General features: G+C 49.6%; 1 protein-coding gene across 2 annotated transcripts in view; it reads left to right on the top strand.

Moving 5' to 3' along the window:
* The window catches only part of LOC126537156 (uncharacterized), an 89,148-nt gene extending 70,068 nt beyond the window's left edge, over positions 1–19,080 (top strand). For both annotated transcript variants that reach the window (XM_050184324.3, XM_050184323.3), the window contains exons 3-5: positions 5,322–6,276; positions 10,746–10,805; positions 15,617–19,080. In XM_050184324.3, the coding sequence (XP_050040281.1) occupies positions 5,322–6,276; positions 10,746–10,805; positions 15,617–15,804 (1,203 nt within the window). In that variant the 3' untranslated portion in view covers positions 15,805–19,080. The remainder of the gene's footprint in view (positions 1–5,321; positions 6,277–10,745; positions 10,806–15,616) is intronic.
* Positions 19,081–19,298: the final 218 nt, after the last annotated feature.

Genomic DNA, 19,298 nt, shown 5'->3' with positions numbered 1-19,298 from the left:
CGCGTTGCGACATCGGCTAATGTCTGCGGCTTTGGCTTCGGAAGCAGGCCCCTCGGGAGGCGCGAGAAGTAAGTGCCGGCGCTGAGATGAAGTGTGGAACGCGTGCCAAACACTGTCACGCCGCGGACTTCGCCGCTCGGCTATCAAATGCGGAAACGGAAAAGAAAAAAACGCGAAAGACATTTTTCTGCCCGCGAATAAAGTATTGGCGTTAGCGCCAGCGCTAAAGTAATATCGCCAGTCGATGCCATTTGCGGCCCTAACTTCGTATAGCGCAAGAGGGACGAAAGCCGAACAAATGCATTGTAGAATCCTTTACGGCTCCCTTTGTTTCGTTTATATTCGCGCCATAGCTTCGAATTTAAACACCTTATCAGTGGCGCGTTCGTGCTGACGATGCCGTGAGGCTGCCGAGCGTTCTTGGCTCGAAGGTGACACCCCACGTGTGGCTGCTTGGGACTGAGAAAGTTGCCTGTACAGCCCCGCAAATCGCAAGATGGACACATGAGACTCCAAAATGCAGTTCTGGTTGCAGGTGCATACCGGTGACACCCGCTTCTGCCAGTGCTTGTCTGCGCTAAGCTTGTACATCGCGTCATCATTCATTCATCATTGGAAGCGGTATGAGAGGCCAGGGCCCATATAACCTAGCCATTCACTTCGTTCTATTCCATGCTATAAGCTTATTTATCGCCCACCGCTGGCGACAAGCCGAACCTAATCGTACCGTAGGCGGTGCTCGGACCACTGACGCGCCGGAAAGGAAACCCACATTTGCTCTCGGTGCAAGAAAGATCTTCAGGACAGCGACATATGACGTGGGCATTGAATGACTCATTAGACGTGATCAGGCGCTCATAGCTGCTTCTCGACGTTTTATTACCGGCCGCTGATTCATACCTCCCAATTATGAATGTACGAAGGCCAAGGACGTGTGCCGCCAGCTTCGCCTGCTGAATTCAATATTCGCGCTTGCCACTCGAACAACCTCAGCTGTAGCCACGGTCATAATTTTTTAAAAAACATATTGCTTAATTCTGGGGAATAGAAGCGTGCAGCTGTTCCCACTGTCGGCCCACTAAGCGTTATATACCGAGTATTCTTTTTTTCTTTCTTTCAGATTATAAAGAACATTTAAGTATCGCTTGTGTGAGATAGAAAATTGATCTGTATTACTCGAATTGAGATGTGCATTTACATGCACCAGAAATCTAAATTCCTATTCGTTTAATTAACAAACTTTAATTAAGCAAGAAGTAACTGATTACCTTGCGGCACGTATTGCAATAGATGAATTTGAGTTAGTGGGTTATAGTAGGCTCGAATGAGAATTCGTTCCACTTGGAACGAATCTCAGGATGACACTAGTTACTACATATTCATTCCCCAAGCGGGCGGCCGAGGACATTGGCGTTGCAATTGCTTTTGTGCTTGAATGCATACACCGGCATTTAAAAAGAAAAGGAAGAAAAAGGAAGTAGCTGGAGGAACAGTGCAGACTCACTGCAAGTTTGGTGGCTCATACCTCGAAGACAGGTGTACTTATCAAATTTCGTTCCAAATGCATATGCCTTGTTAACTCCCCGGCTACAATTTGTTACTCGCGACACGTGTCGTAAAATGACTAAATAAGAAATTATTACATATTTCATTAGTCAAATATGCATTTTGGTTTATTCAAATGATCTCTGCCTCTTCGGTCAGCCTAATTCAAGAAATATATAATTGTGCTATCTACCACAAACAATCAAAAGAAACAATTCCGCATAGCCCATAAAAATTTATCTGCTGCTTTATATGCCGCAGTATTATTAAAGCTACTTTATGCACGTGACATACATGCCGAAGGGCCAGTATTGTTACGCTGTTGTATCTATCCTCCGCGATATACGTTGTAGCCTTATGGATGTTTTGGGGGTTTAGTGGGTTAACAAGTTGAATGCGAAGAAAACGCGCTCTGCAGGTCAACTTGATATACCTAGGAGTAAGCGGAGTGCCGTTTTGCATACACGTTTAAATGTCGTAGCATTAGATAGGCTATGATCGCGTGTCTGTCTCTTGTCTCTCTCTCTCTCGCTGTCTACTTTAACTTGCTATCCCGTCAGTTCCGCAGCGTAGGCTAGCGAACCGCATATCCTGTTATGGTTAGGCTCCCTTCCTTTCTTCTTCCTTTTGTCACTCTCTCCTAGGTCGAAGATGGTTCCAGAGCGCCTGCCATTGGTGACAATACACTGACGTCAAGCACCATGGCAGAGGCCGTAAGCATACCTAATAGTGAAAGTTAAGTATCATATACGACATATCAGGGAAAATGTATAATTTGGCAGTTCTGATTGGTCTGCATAAAGTCTATAACAACTGCCCTCGTATTTCACGTTCAAAAACAGTCACCACAGTAGTCAGCTTATAACTCCAGCCGCAGGGCAAATGCATCTCCCCAAATGTCTCGGGCTACCATTGCTTGTTCGACGCCAGCCGAGATCATAAGAGTGAAAATTTCTTTATCTCATCAATCCCGCCATTTCTACCGCCCTCATCTGGTTTTCCTTTCCCTTCGATCCACACGTTAAATCAATCAACTACCGGTTACCTGTTCTGTGTATTGCTTCCTCTTGTGTCAGCTATGATTGCCACTTTTGATTCCTAGCCTGTACTACATGCCTTAACATTACGCCTATTTTCTTCCATACCATCGATCGTTATGCTAAAGTTTAGCTTCAGCTTCTTCGTTAGCCTCCTAATTTTTGTCTATAGGTTATGCCACAGGTTACTGCTGATAGAGTACTACGAAATACATACAGCGAAGCACTAACCGTGGTCGTCATAATAAATCATCGCCGGCTTAAGACCACTGCAAGATTAAGAAGACGCCCTCCAGTGACCTCTTTTGACCCCTTTCCTACGTCAGCCGTCTGAATTGAGCTTGCAAAATTTTCCAATGTCATCGTTCATCTAATCGTTTGCCATCTTCGAGCGCGTTTGAGCGAAACACGGCCGATTGGAAAACGGAAGCAGCGAAAGGGCCGAGCTGTGTACGAAGGCGAAGCAGGATGTGGCAACGCCACAACACGCAGACTCGCGCGTAAGCGCGATCATACAGTGCGCAGCCTTTTCTTGTTTAGCCTAAACGCGGCGGCCCATCTTGCGGTCGTCCACGCGTCGTCCAATGCAGGAAACGGCAGATGGGCCTGAGTACCCACGCGTGTCGCCATTTCTTGGAAGCTCGCGGTCGCGAAGCGGCGTTCCATGCGGTACAGGTCACCCAGGCCTCCCCTTTCGAAGCCTGTTATGAGTAGCCCTTCGAGGTCGTGTCCCCCGCCGTGTTGAACAAGCACGACCGCCCACGCGACTGAACCGTAACGTTTGTTTGGCGTGCGCCTGCGGCCGCTTAGCAATCCTGCCTGCCGCTTTCTCAACGATCAACTCGTTCACTTCTTCCGGTCTTCGCCGGCGTTGCCTCGGAGAAGCGCCGCGAGCAGCCAGGTGTGTTATTTGACTCAGTCGACGTGAGTCAGGGTGCACTTATATATTGGCGCAGCAGAAGGCGCGGTCTCGTCGCTCGAAGCTCACTTTAGCTTCAGGCTATCTCGGGTGTATGTGAGTCACTGATAGGAGGAGGAAGTTTGAAGGTCTGCCGTGTTTGCCGCGGTCAGATAACGTCTTCTCGCTGAGGTGGCTCTGCCATTCCAGGACACGCGTTTAGAATTGTTCGTGATTCGGTTGCGTGCAGCAAATGACAAAGTTGTACACTGGCTGCAGAGGTTAGTGTGTGGCAATCTTGATTGGCCTTGCAAATAAACAACGGAAGCTTAAAGCACAAACTCGGAATTCCTAAAAGCGAGGTGTAAGACCTTGTTACCTCTTGGTCATTACTGCAACGACACAGCGAAGTGCTCTGACCTAGAAGCGCTACACCACTTGTGTGCTCTTTCCCGTTCGGGCTGGGTAACGATTGCGCACGCACCACTTGTCTGGCCTTTAGAACAATAATACTAGATATTGCAGATTTTCTGTACAGACTTATTGACTGCACTGCCTGCTCACAGATTGTTCTCCATTTGGCTATTTTAAATGAAAGAGATCGATAACGATAAATGGGACAGAGAAGTTAACCAGAGGATATAACCAGTTGGATACCCTGTGTTGGGTGAGGATAAAAGTGGGCACGACAGATGATAAAAAAAAAAAAAGACTGAAACGACTCGGATTCGTGGAAGTGTTCGTTAGCAGCCAATCACTAGCACGGAAAAGTGCAACACGAACGAAATAAGTTGACGACTATTAAATAAGCTTAATGTGAACTCCGAAACATGCATGCACAAAGCTAAACATTTACTTATCGAAAAAACTAGTATCCTGACGAAAAGCGCTCAAATACTATCGCAGGCCCCGACGGGGTGAACGCTCCACACACTTTCCACAACAGCCCGTATGAAAGGGAAAGTGTGAAAAAAAAAAGCAATTACATGAAGCGATCCGCAGCAGCCTGTCCCTTGAGCAGTTCCGTTGCATCCTTATGATGCCATGACAGCCGACCTTTGTAGCTGCCTCATATATAACTTGAGGCGTCCTTTTCAGACACTGCAGCCGCTGGACTGCGCATGCCCGTAGGCTTAGTTTGCATCGCTGCCATCGCCGCATACAGCGGCGGCTGCGGTGTGATCATTTCGGTATGCACCTCACGTGATCTCCCCAATACTCACGAGGCTAAAGAAGGATGGCGGTCAGTGTCGTAGGCTCTCTCGGATTGATATAAGCCGTCAGAATTATCGTGAAGAAACCGGACACAAAGTTCCCAGAATTGGGGAGATTCTAGAGCGGTTGTTAGCAGTAGCGCGATACATGATGCTACCGATAGACTGCGACGACCTATACTATACTTCGCGCATGCCTTCACAAACGCACGTACACATGCAAAGCTATTTAATACCCCTTCACGAATTCTGTGAAGCTGTAAGGAAGTTCAGAGGCACGATCGTTCAACGTTAAAAAAGAAGGCCTACAGGCCTTCTTGAGCGGAATTGAGGTGCATCGATACGAACACAGGTGACAGAAAGAACACGGACAAGCGCAGGTTTCTGTCGTCTGTGTTTTTAATACTGCGCCACAATTCCTTTCAAGAAGCCACCAATTAGTAAAACGACGTTCTTTATTAAACAAGGCAGAGCTCTCTACGGCTACAAATGAGAACGACCCGCTACGAGGAGATAACGAAAGAAGCCCTGCTGCGAATATTTTATCAAATATTTTAGCGAGCGTCCTGTTGTGCGAGGCTGTAACGTGACATAATACACGTGCGCCGTACGTGTTCCTTGCCACAGGGTTCCGTCAAGCCAGACCTGGACCCGTACCTGGAGCGCGACTGGGCGCCGGTGCGGCTCTCCGACGCGGCAAGCGCCCAGCAAAAGGCTCGCCGCGAGAGCGCCTCGCAAGTGGACGAGTTCTTCGAGGTCCACCAGGTCGAGCCCGCGGAAGACGGCGGCATGACGGCGTCGTTCGCCACCATGTGCACTTCCCCGTACCCGCCCTACATGGGCCGGTACACTCACGCGCCGCCTCACATGCGGGCCGAGTACCGGCTCTACCATATGGCTGTGTCCAAGTCCGAGGACAACGTTTTCGCTAAACCCAACCCTCCCCAGCCGCAGCAGCCGCAGCAGCAGCAACCGCTGAGGCAGCAGCAGCAGCAACAACAACAACAACAGCAACAACAGCAACAACATCTTCACCACCAGCCGCCTTCCGCGCCGCCGATGGCCGACTCCTTTAACATAATCTGGGAAGACATCACGGCGAGCATGAACGCCCGCGAGCCGGACACCTCGGCAACGGCTCCGCCGCCTCAGTCGAGCTCGGTGGACATGGTGCCCGTCGTGAAGAGCGAGGGACCCGTGCTCGCGCCCTGCCAGTACGGACCCGTCATCAAGCAAGAGCTCGAGGCGTCGTGCTACCCTGGCGGTGGCTACTCGCCGCAGGCCGGTGCCGCGGCACCCCCGACCAACTTCAAGTTCATGGTCGGGGGACCGCACTTCTCGATGGCGCGAGTGTCGTACATGCCTCCGACGCCTCCGAACTCTGAGCCCGGAAGCCCGGCCACCGACGGGGGTCCGTTGAACGGGTCGGCGTCGACGCGGAGGACGCCGCCGCCGCCGTACCCGGCCGAGAGCCAACCGTCGATGCCCTCCGGACAGAGACCCACGCCCTCCGGCACCAGGTACAACAAGCGAAACAACCCCGAGCTGGAGAAGCGACGGATCCACCACTGCGAGTACGAAGGTGAGTCGAGGGGCCGCAGTTTGAGCTAGTTCGACTCTTTATTGGGCGAACTTGTACCCAGCAAAACAAGTAACCCTCAAGCACAATAGCGGCGAGCAAAGCCGGCGATCGTCGAAAATCTGATCAGCGGGTCAAGCGGGTCAGCTTTTATACATGACTCGTCGAACTGGTTCCGGTGTAGACGCTGGTGCCCGCGGTTCTCCCATGAAGTACTGCACAATTCGCGTCGCGCGTACTATCAGATTTCACAAGGTTTGGTGACAAGAACGGATAGAACCGTCAATATCATTCGTGAAATGTTAAATGCATGCAGTCGCGTGCTAGCTGAGCGATAATGTTTAACATTCGTTAGCCGGTGAAAAGCACTCACCCGAGAGAGATAAACAAGTGCACGTGTCAATATTGTGTAACCTGTGGCGCCAGACTGACGCCATCGATAACAAATCGACCACGATATATATCAAGAAAAGTTTAGCGTTTGTTTCTTTTTTTTTAATGATACCTTTATCATCTAAGAAAAATGTAGAGTTCCGAAAAAGTAATCTTCTTGACTCAGCACGAAAAAAAGGAAACGTCGTACTTTCTTTTTATTAAAATGAGAATAAAAGAAAGAGATAATGGCTTATAATGTTGACGGCTACTACTTTTCTCATAGCGGAAACAACAATATAAAGATATGTAGGAAAATGAAATCACTTCATACGGTCAGGAATTCGCAGCACAGTCCTATACCCCCATGAACATAACAGCATGAAAGTCAAATGCGAGTTGCACCACAATGAGTTCGTAAACAAAGTCACAAACACACACAAACGGCCGTGATGTAGACTCTGGTGATTAGGGCATAGCCCTTCCCTATGAGAGCAAGCGAATAAGCGAATCCTATTGCTTCTCTTGAGAGCTCTACATTACCGGAACAGCTGCTGATACAACGTGAGCCATTTGCATATGCTTCGCTGTACGGTCGGCCATCTCTCGTTGAATATGTCACCACGGGAGATAAAACGTCGCGATACGTTTCCAGTGCCAAGATGCGCAGCAGCAACCTTTTTGCATTGACGTCACTCGTAATCGCAGGAGTGCCCCGGTATCGCACGTACGGCCTTTCGGACTCTCGACACGCCAGCGCTGAACGCTGAACTGAAGATAACGGTCGAAGAGACACACGAGGCCGACTCAGATAGAAGAAAACTATACGCTAGGCGTCGCGAGGTGCTGAGGTATTCTGCGCGCCGTTGACGGCGCTGAGTCGGACGTGAGAACGGTGAGACGCGGGGTTGAGATGGCATTGGGCTTCTCTGCCAGTGTTACGACACCGGACTGCAGAAAAGGAGCAAAATCCTAGTGAATCTTCCCGATTTGCTGTAGTATCGTCCGTAAAATGATAGCTGCTACTCCCAATGAGCTGAAAGTTTAGTTTTTCCTTTCCTTTTTATTTTGTGTGTGTGTGTGTGTGTGTGTATCCCATTTGACCCGCCGCAGTGGCTTAGCGACTATGGTATTGCGCTGCTAAGCACGAGGTCGCGGGATCAAATCCTGGCCGTGGCTACCGCATTTCGATGCAACAACGCCCGTGTGCCGTGCCAATTGGGAGCACGTTAAAGATCCCCTGGTGGTCAAAATAAGCCCAGAGTCCCCACTACGGCGTGCCTCGTAATCAAATCGTGTTTTTTTTTTTGGCACACGTAAAGCCACGGAATTCAGTTCATTTCTATATATCACAATCGTCAACTGTGCTCATCGAAACGTAAAATTACAGCGAGTATACCGTGAATTCAATCCCCGCAGCCCCATTGTAGGCATAAAACATGACATGTTGCGTAGTGGAGCAGGCTACATATCAAAGAGCAGCGTAGTAGGCTACGTTTCAGGGAGCCAGAGTTTACCGGCTAAACCGCGATAATTCGCACGCTCTGAATAGTTCCCGCTATGCAGACGAACTAGATATTTTCATAACTTGCAATGTAATGACAGAAACTTGTTGGATGTGAACATTGTTTTATAATAATGGGTGAAAAAAAAAGCTTTTATAAAATTATTCGAAAAGTATTCGTTGTTCGATTTTATTAGCTTTTGGTACTGTTCGACTCGATCGTATTCGAACCGATCTCAGAAATCACTATTCGCACCCCTACGGAAACGTAACGTGAAAAAGGACAGCAGCTGCGCTTCCTGAGGGTTTCGAAACGGGAACCTTGAGCAACGAGTGACGCCTATTTTACCTGCACAACACTAAATTAGGTGTACTCATTGTGGCTTTTACCTTTTCTTACGTATTAAAAGGAAGTTACTTCTGTTATCTGCTGTTACCAATTATTTGCAACAGTTTTCGTTTAACTAAGAAAAACAATAAAAAATGAAGGGATGACGCAGATGGAAAGAAACGCAGCTGATGTGTACCTGAGACTACACCTTCGTTGTCCGAGAGCAAACCTATAACCCTGACCTCCGCTTATATGAATGGCGCATGTATCTATGTTTCTGATGTTGTTATGTATTTGTACGAAATTTTTGCGTAATTCTGATTATCTTTCGGGTGGGAGTGAAGTGTACTTTGCGTGTAAGTGCGTGAAGACGAACGTTATCACGTTCATCTCGAGTAGGTTTCAAGGCGGCCTACAGGGTCGTGCCACCCCAGCTATCGCTCAGAAAAAGAGAGATATCTTGAAATGCTTTTGCTTCTTCTGTGGCCGACCGATATATATGCTAAACCGTGGGAGGAGCGGTGCCATGAAACGACAAACTTACGGTAGTAAACTTGGACTACATTTTAGGGCGCGAACACGCGAACCGTCTCTTTGACGATCGCGTCCGCCGACAAGGTCATGAAGCGGCACCCACGAAGCTCCTATTACAGGAGAGAGGGAAGAGAGCAGATCGGTAGCCCGGTGGGACAGTTCGAAGCCGACGAAGAATAAAAGCGATAGTACAGTGCATTCCGACGGTCGCGGTCCAGCCGTTGCCCTCCGCCCCGTCTTCGTTGGCGGCGGGCGAAGTGATCGGTCGTACTCGCGCGCGCCGTTCATTCCTCGCATATCTTGCGCCACCAGTAACCGCCACCAACACAACCTTGCTCCCTACACCCAGCTAAAAACAAAACCGCCTCTATAAAGACAAGCCGGCCACCTCGGGGAGCGCGACGTAATACAGAGCGTCGCAGCCTGCACCAAAGAGAACGCAAGATGCGGATGGAGGCGAACGAGCGGGAAGGAAGAAAGCAAAGACAGCTTTCGGACCTGCTATACGCAACGCCGATGGCAGGGATGAAGGGAGGGTAGAGCTAGACTCGGAACCCCCCTCCCACCCCGCGACAGGACTGCAATTTGAACGTCGCAAATTGAGCTGGTCGCCGATAAGCATCAGCGTCATCGTCTTCTCTCACCCTCCGGGCCCCCCAATGCAGAGACAAAGCGGACACACGCGCGCGCACTAGCCGGCCGAGCCGACACCGCGGCGTTCCGGAGGCGTCGCGGGGAACGTCGTCCCCGCCGACGGCCGGCCCCCGCTTCGTTCGCGGTCCGCCCAGACCGCGCGGCGAGCCCGCGCGACAAGCAAACAGCCAAAACATGGCCTCGGGTGAAACATCTGCGCCGTCAGAGGCCTCTCTTCAAGCCTCCCTCACCCCCCCCCCCCCCCTCCGATCGTATACGTTCGAGAGGCTGCTTACCTTTTTACTACCTGCCTTGCACCCGCGCGCAGGGAAAGCGCGATGCGTGTGTAAGCGTTGCGCAGCGACTACGCAAGGGGCGACGTCGCGCCCCCCCCCCCCCCTCCTAACCCCACTTTCCCAGGCGTATACTATACACATCAGCAGCACAAGCGAGGTGCCCCTTCGTTATTTCTCGATGCAAAGACAGCGTAACACCCCCCTCTCTCCTGCCCCCCGAAAGAATATTCTCTGCCCTCGCATTCCAGAGGGCTCGGGGACTGAGATCGATTCGGGCTGCTGCGGCACCGACGGTCCTGAGCTGCACTGCATCGAAGACAGGCTGCTGGAGAAGCAGGCAGGGATGGTGAGGGGGGGATCACGTAAGGTGGGGGGGGGGGGCGGATGTTACGGGGGGGGGATGGTAGGATGCGATGTCTACACGCGCATTCTTAGCAACCAGTTTTTCTCAATGAACATTTTTCTCTCTGCTCACCGCGGCTTGTTCTCCCCCCCCCCCCCTCACCTTCTGCTTCGAGCGTGTACGCGCCAGCGAAGCCGACGATGAAATGAAATTGCCCCACGGGGGCTGTGACCGCGGCAGCACTCGCTCTCTCTTTCGTCGTTGATTTTGTTTTATGTACGAAAGGGCCAATGTTCTTGGACGTGACTTTGTGTGTTTGCTAGCACCGGTCGCGAAAGTTAGAGTACCTGCCGTTTCGCCGGAGAAAATGAGACACGTAGGAGGTTGCATACTGAAAGACGGTTCACTAATTTTACTTTGTTGCTTCTCTCCTTTCTTTTCTTTTTTTTCCTCTTTAAGGTTGCTCCAAGGTGTACACCAAAAGCTCCCACCTAAAGGCCCATCAAAGGATACACACTGGTAAGCGCCCTTTCCTGCCACATGGGTTGGGGTTGCAGCAGCTTGGTCCCGGTACCCCGAACCAACACTATACATGTGGTTGGTTGGGTCGTGTACTTAAGAGAGTATCAAGGCTTGCTGCTGAGCTAGTTGGTTCATGGCATATGGTAAAATTAAAAGAGCGTAATAAAGGAGACGGACAAGGCTGAACAAAAGCGCTTTTGTTGTTCAGTCTTGTCCGTGTCCTTTTTTTGCGCTCCTTTATTTTACTGTATACAAGAGTATGGCACCAGCATTACCTGGCCTCATTGATCGAGTAAGAAATACACCGCGAGTTTTGCTTTTTTCTTGTTATCAGTGCAGTTTATTACGCCACGGTGAATTCCACAGAGGTGTTCAAAACATGGCGCCATTGTACGCACTAACCCCGCCAAGTCTGGATTCACCGGGACTTCCATTCTGACCCACAATTATTGGTATACGTGAGTACACCAATAACGGTAGATATAAGTGACGCTCAGCACTTTCGTGAGCTAATCTAGACGTCCGGCCCGCTTGAAGAAAGACGGAAGTGATAAAGTAGCGTCGCGGTGGTATATACTGGTGCTTTTCTGCGTCTCCGCTCGCCCTCCTCGTCGTCACTCTAGCCGGTTCTGCACTATAGTTATTTAAGCCGCCTGCTCACAGACGTAATATGTAACGTTATACCTCGGCAGCCAAAACGGCGCCATGAAATCCTTCACAATGGTCTAAAGAGATCCTTTTGTCCAGCGGTCGTTGTTCTCGTTGATCGATCCCCGGCGCGGACAGTCGAGCCATGGCTGGCCGACCCCTCTGTGTATACCAGTGGCGGATCGCCTTGACCGGCAGCCGTAAACGTTGCCCCCCCATTGATGGCGCTCCGGAAGTCATCGCGTCCATCTTCTTTCTCTCTCGTAGCTTTTGAGACGACCAGATTGCGCGTGCTGTGGGCCCTCGCGCAGGCTCCAATGGCCAACTCGGCCACAGTGACAGGCGCGAGAGAGGAGCTTGTTGTTCCTGTGTGCCGCCCCATTTCACAATCTTACGGCTTATGATCATCCGCGCCGAGTTGACGTGCCACGGGCCGGTCAGCCGGAAAGTGGCCCTAATCTCCAGCAGGGTGCCCGTTTAGAGTTTCTTTTATCGTTCTTGCTCTGACGCTTCCTTCGGCCACGCTCATAGAAAAGCATTACGCGTGCTTTGCAAGCGGGCAGTCTTACTCTCTTGTTACTTAAGCCGATGACGCGGCGTGGGCTAACACGGTGCAAAATGCAAAGGACAAGAATAAACGCTTCCTCCGCGTTTTCAGCACCGCTACTCCGCGGCTTGGCTGGAGTGACAAGCTTGGGCGACATATTTTGCAGTCACAATGTTATGTTAGAAGCCTCTCCCCTCGCTTTCAAAAAGAAAAAAGAAGGCAGGCAACTTTCGCGGGTCGCAGACGTACTTCGGGCAATGTTCTTAACAATGAGTCTTAACACCATCCAATGCCTTGCGTCGCTGCGCTCAAAGTATCTTGACGAGTTCGTTGGAGATCTTTCATAATGTGAAGAATCAAATCGCGAAAGAAAGACGAAAGACACGCCAGGACAAGTCCTGGTATTTCCGGTCTTCATTGCGCGTTTCGACTCTACACTCATTATGCAACATCAGCTATAGCCCGCTCCCAAGCCTTGTTTGCGGTATTATTTGTGGGGCTGGCCGAACGTGTAGCCATTAACTGCTGGCATCACTTGCGGAAAGTCCTGTTCGCTAAGATACTTAGATGAGCTCTTCTCTTGGCTTCTTGCGAGTCCCGCTTTCTCACGGGAGCAGTAATCCGTCATGCACCATCCGGTGCCGATAGGAATTAGAGGACTCTTCCTTTCCAAAACTATGGAGTCTCGATAGAGAAGCTGTCCCGGATTATGTGAGCTAGCATTAATATAAGGGAAAGCAAAAGACAAAAGGCGAGAAAAACGGGGACGATGGGAAAGGAAACTGTGCATCGGGTACAACCGTATCGACTTCGTGAAAATCTTCGACTCAGCGTGACTAACCGTTTCCTCAATTCGTGCTTCGAGAAAAGCGCTGCTATCTCCTGTTCCTCTGAGTAAGCTGGTAATGACCGGATGGATTTGACTGGCGTGGACCTCCTGCCATTGCTGCGAGCCACCGATCTAAGAAGGGAGACCGCGCTGTTTCTTTTTCTCGGTTTCTTCTTTCTTTTGGGAAGCTTAGCTTACGTAAGAAAGGCGACCGGAGACCGTAAAGATACTGTGACCTTGACGGTCACGTTGTGGCAGCATCGGCGGGGAACGCCGTGGGAGTTCCCCATGAGCGGTTCTAAGGGGGAGTGCACTTCCCTTTCGATTTTCTGCCGTCCGTGCGCCGTAATTCTTCCTCGCTTTACGCGCGGTTACGCACAATTCGCGCACGCCTTCGCCGGGGTCTTTCTCTCGGCCGGCGTCGCACTCGAAGAAAGGAAAGAGGGAGGAACTTGTTATTTCTCCCAATCTCGCCGACAAAGATCGGGGAGGGAAATAGCGATTGGGTGTTCATTGAGGGAGCAGCATCAAAGAAGGAACGGGGAGAAATCGCGGACACAAATTAAAGAAAGAAACGCACGAGCACCAAGGAATCGCGCGGAGGCGAGTCGTCACGCCAGAGAAAGTCTCCAATCGGGCGTAAAACGGGGAGAGGGGAAGGAAAGTGCGCGTGGAGGGGGGGGTTGACGTAGAGATAGATACAGACCTAAGCGCACCGCATGTATGCCCGATAGAAACCACATTATTCCATTAGGGTTCTATTCTGCGTAGATGTCGTCGGGTCCAGTGCCTTCTGAGGTTGCGTTGCCAACTTTCGAGGGTATCGCGCGCGTCCGTTCGTTCGTCCGTCCGTTCTTTGAAAGAAACCTCCAGCTTCTCTTCTCGCTTTATTTTCTTATACGCGCTGCGTGAAAGAGGCGCGCACTTTTCGTCCGGATCACTTTGCGGTTGACACAGGAGTAAGATATACGATGCGCCTCGTTCTATGGGAGGGAATGCGAGAGGAAAAAGGTAGAAAGTGCGAGACGGTAGCGATTGAATGGACCAGTGAAATCTCGGGCGTGAGGCCCGCTGAGAATGGAAGGTACACGCCTCGTCCTTTCGGAGTTGTAGGAAATGCGCGCGAGATAGCGCTGATATAGCCGGCTACAACGCGGGCTTGTAATGTACGGACAGGTGGCCAGCCGCTCGCTCGACCATGCACGATCCCTCGTTTGGAGTCTCAAATCTCACCGCATCTTACTCTGCGGCATCTGCTTCGCGAACGGCCGAAAACTGCTTCTCCTTGTACATGCAGTCCTCTTTCTCTCTCTATTGAAAATAGTATCAATATTGACAATGCGGGCGTACACTTTCCATTTGAAATAAAATAACCTCGTCTGCTCCGAAGTTGGTTCAGAGGCGGCAACATCTGTCTGCGAATGAACGTAGCGTTACGTGTGCGCTAAAGAACAGTTTTTTTTTTCTGTCCAATTCAGTATTGTTCAGTCACCGGCACTGCTGGAAATGCACGTCGCAACTTTTCTAAGTAATGACAACAATTCTTAGGCTATAGAAGCCGTATAGGTGTTTTGCTTGCTTGCTTCAGCGTCGCAGAAGGACGCTCATCTATCGGATCAAGATTGTGTGAGATCACAACACGGTCAGCAAGTTCCGAACGACGTAACCAGCAAACTGGTCGAACGGAGTACGTGTAATCAATGAGCTACCGAGCTCAAGTCGTGTTCTTGCTTTTTTTTTTGTGCTTCTTTTCGTATTTCGTACATTCTAGTCGATGTACTACTTGGTAGGGCATACGTTCGTTATTTTGGCGTCGTTAGAAGTGTGTGCATGCGTGTGTTTGTGTAGCACGTATCAACAATTAACTTGAACCCGTTATTGGCAACCCCCTTATTTCTCATTCCTTCTTCAACAGTGGCGTTACCGTCTACACCCTGACGCTGTTTTCTTCTATTCTCTACCGCAGACTATGCGGAAAGTTCCATATTTTTATGTTTCACTGTGCCGTTCTTTTGTACGCCAGTGAGTGCTGCGCACTTCATATTGCGGAGCCATTTAACAGATATAAAAAAATTCACTACATATTGCACCATTCCTTCACTCAGATAGCGATTCAACGTTGCGCAAATGGCGGTAACAGTTTTCCGAAGTCGTAATAAGTAAATCCAATGCCAAAGACGGCATTTTTTCTGTCCAGCTCACGTTCAAACACGTCCGTCATTCAAAACCTACTATGTGCTAACGGACAACTTTCTGCGCCAACGAAGGGAAAGCAAGGAGGTTCGGAGCTTCTGCACGTGCCACTGCGCCAAGGATTCCTCAGCATTTGACAATGGTTCTGGTTTCCGATAATGGATACTCAATCAGCGCATATCCTGTACGCTCAATATAGAAGCAGAAAGTGAAATGTAACACTCAGCGAGCATTCCCCCCCCCCCCCCTCTGTATTTTGCTGTTACGAATAAGACGTTACTGCTTTCTATTCACAGGCTTATACTAATGTGGGTGAAAATGTGGGACTTTTTTTTTTCAGGAGCGCTCTTACTGGGGGGCGCCTTGCCATTTTATCGCCACAGAAAGATGTCCGCGAGTTTCGAGTTTAATTCAAAATTCATGTTGGAACTACATGTTTAGGAAACATTACAACAGGAGGTCCCACCAGAGTTTAGGGGGAAAAAAAACTGACTTGGGTATATAGATAGCCTGACTTGGTCATCTCCGGACAAAGCTAAAAGTGTCGCTCTCTGTTTTTTTTTTTTTTTCGTCGTTCTTTCTCGATTGCAGGAGAGAAGCCCTACCACTGCCACTGGCACGGCTGCGACTGGCGCTTCGCGCGCTCCGACGAGCTGACTCGCCATTACCGGAAGCACACGGGCTGCAAGCCGTTCAAGTGCCGCATCTGCGAGCGCACCTTCGCCCGATCTGACCACTTGGCGCTGCACATGAAGAGGCACCAGCCCAAGGTCAAGTGACCTTGAACTAGGTCAAATGACCTCGGTGCGCGCGCGCACCCCCAAGAACTTGGTGTCGACTGCATAGCCGGCAGAAAAAACAAGTGAAACTGTGCTACGCCGCCCGGACGCGCGGTTTGGTCCGGCGTGCCCGGCGCCTGCTTGCGGAGCCTCACGTTCAGAGTCGCGCGCCAAAGCCGCCACGAGCCCTTTTGTGAACTCTTGACACGTGCCTTTCCTGATGGACCTGTTGACAATCAGTGCTGCGTTCGATACACCAGAACACTTCGCGTTTGCTCGGATGTGGTCGAGCGTCTGCCTCTCGGACGACACTGGTGGTGGTGGTGATTGTGCCGCCTCGCGGAACGGACAAAGAGGAACTGTACTCCATTATGTACATAGCAAGCAACGCTGTGCAACCAACGCAACTACGCGCGGTTATCGAAGTCTTACTCCGCGCGTTTCGCAGTGAAGTTGTCTTTGATGTGCTTCCTTCTTACGGGGGCGTAAAAAAGAAAAAGAAAGAAAAAAAAGAACACCTCGCACAGTATTACGACCACAACTTGCAGAGGAGAGTTTAAGCCAAAGTGCGTATTATTCGTGCGCTTTCGCGCTTCCAGTACATGCCACCCAGAGGCTATGGCGTTGCGCTGTTGAGATTTCCAGTTCGCGGGTTCAATCCCGGCATTGATTGACGGCCGCATTTCCCTGCCGGCGGAATGGCTGAACGCTCATGCACCGTGTATCGAACGCGCGTTAAAAAAGCCCGAGGTGATCAAAATCAATCCGCAGTCTTCCACCCCCTACGCCGTGCCTCATTTACCCGATTCGTGGTTTTGACTCCTAGAACCCCGGAATTCTCTCCCCCCCCCCCCAAAAAAAAAAATAAAAAAAAATATGTGGAGTACTATGTTGTGGTCGCGAGCTCGAAAGATTGGCTGCTGGTTGCACAAGCCTGTCGCTCCGCTCATTTTGCTCTAAATCAGTTCGGATCTCCGAGGCATACTATGTATTAAATACGTCATATTTTTATCCGCAAAAGTATGACTTAGCTTTTAACTCTTTTTATCTCTATTTCTTACTCAACGCACAATTTTTTTTTTTTGGTCGCGGATGGAAACAGGGAAGTCTATCTCTAGGCGCCGTAGCGTTGCTTGCTATGTACGAAACGCAGTATGAAGCTCGTCAGTTGGAGAAAAGTTGTTCCTGCCGTGGTTGCCCCCCCCCCCCCCCCACCGCGCCCTGGGCGTCAGCCTTTCCTGAGAATTCATCAAGTGCCATTACGTCGGTTGTTTCGTCGCACCGCGCGAGTTGCGTTTCGAGAAGAGCGCAGCGTTGCGGTTGTACCACGCGAGATGACGGACGTGCGTTAAACCTACCCCCCCCCCCCCAAACCCCCTTCGTGGTTGTAATCAGTGTTTCGCGTCCTTTTAATCTATGTTGCTCTTTATTGTTGGTTTTTTGTTGTTGAAATAAGTCGCTTAATGCGTTCGATACGAATCACCCCCCTCCCTCCTTTTTTTTTCTTCTCATTCGCGTGCGAATGGTCGTTCGAGGCTAATCACACGTTCAAGGAAGAAGATGAAGAAGCACGCTTCAGACACTGCTTGTGAGAATCTGTAATATTTTTAGGCGTGCAGAATCCTTGCAGCTTCGGTGATGAGCCTCCACTAAAGTTTTCGAAGAAAGTGGACCAAGATCTGAGGAGTTCATTAACGATGGCGAATTTCTAGTTCGCCTGAGGGAAATACAGTGGAATAAAGTAAACAAAAAAGCGGCCCAAAATGTTCCGAGCGCGCCTGATAGCGTGTTTTTCTATAATTCTATAGATGGTGATGTTGAGCAAGTGTCCGTAAATGTTGTATGTTTTGACTCCTATGAATTTACAGCCGCGGCTCTCTTACCCGCTTTTACAAACAAGTGATCTATTTATGAATTTTTTTATTCGTGCCATACAGGGCAAAGTTGTTTGCCAGCCTGATATTAATTTATTCCTTGCTTGACATTGCAATGTGCGAAAAAAAAAAGTTTTTTTTTGTCTGCATCTGTCACCGAAGATAATCGAAAGTCATCGAGAGAAGAGTCATGTTTTTACCTGTGACGTACGTCTCCATAGCATGGTAACAGTCGTCCTGCCTTTCCACCAATCGAGATCGATTTATCTGCCGGTATTGGAAGCGTTAGCGACTTTCGTAGCCGACTTTTCGACAGCATTCAGTCGCCTAATGAATAGACAGAATCAACATGAGTAATTGAACAAATAAAGGCACACACGTACATGCATGCAAGGTAGACCACTTAGCGTCGACAGCTTCGAATTCGATTAACAATGTAGCAGGTCCGATGGGAAACTAAGTACAATGTGCACCTGAGTTTTCTGGCAATGAAACCAAGCTATCGAAGGAAAAAATGAAATACCAACCCTTAATTTGGCTGTATAATGCTATGGAGAAGTCAAAATCTACCCTGTATCCTTTCTATATTGTATTCGTCGACAAGTGGGAAATCTTCATTTTATTTGGCGTGGTCTTTACGGCTGTCAAAAAAAAAAAAAAAAGACATAGAGCCAGAGAATACATTTTCAACCTTTATCGAAACTGGTGCCTTTTTTAAACGTGGCACAAGCTGCCTTACAAAAAGACAAAAAAAAAAAACGTACCCGTTTAGTCGTGGCCTTTCTTACCCCGCGCACGGCAAGTAAGGAGCACGCAGTAGATCTATGAAGTGACCTGCGAAACTTGTCATGCGGTGACGCAAATTACTAACGCTGTACTTTCCTGTTATCCACCATCGTGCCTGAATGTTCTTTTATCATTGTAATTTAATTCTCATCTCTCGTTAAACGCGCTTAAAAGAGGAGGAAACGACAAGAACACCACAACTGGTCTGTTCCGCTGAGCACGTCATTCCTGGACACGCCGTACACACCCGTGGCATGCTGGGAAGCGGCGCGGACCGTTTCCTCGAAAGTGCTCGAAGCGACCGGTGGTCGGAAGGTCTCCCCATTTGTTCCTGATGCTCAATTTGTTCTTTTGTGCCATACGTCTTATACTGTACATAGGTTCGCAGATTAGAGCAGAGACCATTGCGCACAAGGCTGGGACGGTCAGCGAAGGCAGTGATGCGCGACCACGAAGAAAAATGTGGGCACCATTGCGTTGGCCACACTAACTCCGCTCTTGGCGACAAGTGTCATGTTCGAATATTTGTTCGCCTCTCGAGGCGCATATTGTCGCGAGTGCTGTAAAATATGGCTTTACCCTGCGAGTGAAATAAACCAAAAGTGCCATTTTTTTTCAAACATCTTGGTAGTCATTATGATTCTTCCTGCCGTTTTTGTTTGTTTGTTTTGCTGTTCGAATTATTGTGCGGTAAAAAAAAAATAGCAACGAAATGGGAAAACCTCACCGCGAGAAAAAAAAATTTGTGGTGATTTAGCGGTAAACATGATAGAAATGCCTTAGGTGCGCACCTTTCTGAGATCCCGGTTCCACGATTTAATCAGCGTTCACACC

Source organism: Dermacentor andersoni, chromosome 4, assembly GCF_023375885.2.
Source record: "Dermacentor andersoni chromosome 4, qqDerAnde1_hic_scaffold, whole genome shotgun sequence".
Taxonomy (NCBI): Eukaryota; Metazoa; Arthropoda; class Arachnida; order Ixodida; family Ixodidae; genus Dermacentor; species Dermacentor andersoni.
Note: the sequence above shows the minus strand (reverse complement) of the source record. Positions and strands in the feature narration are given on the sequence as shown.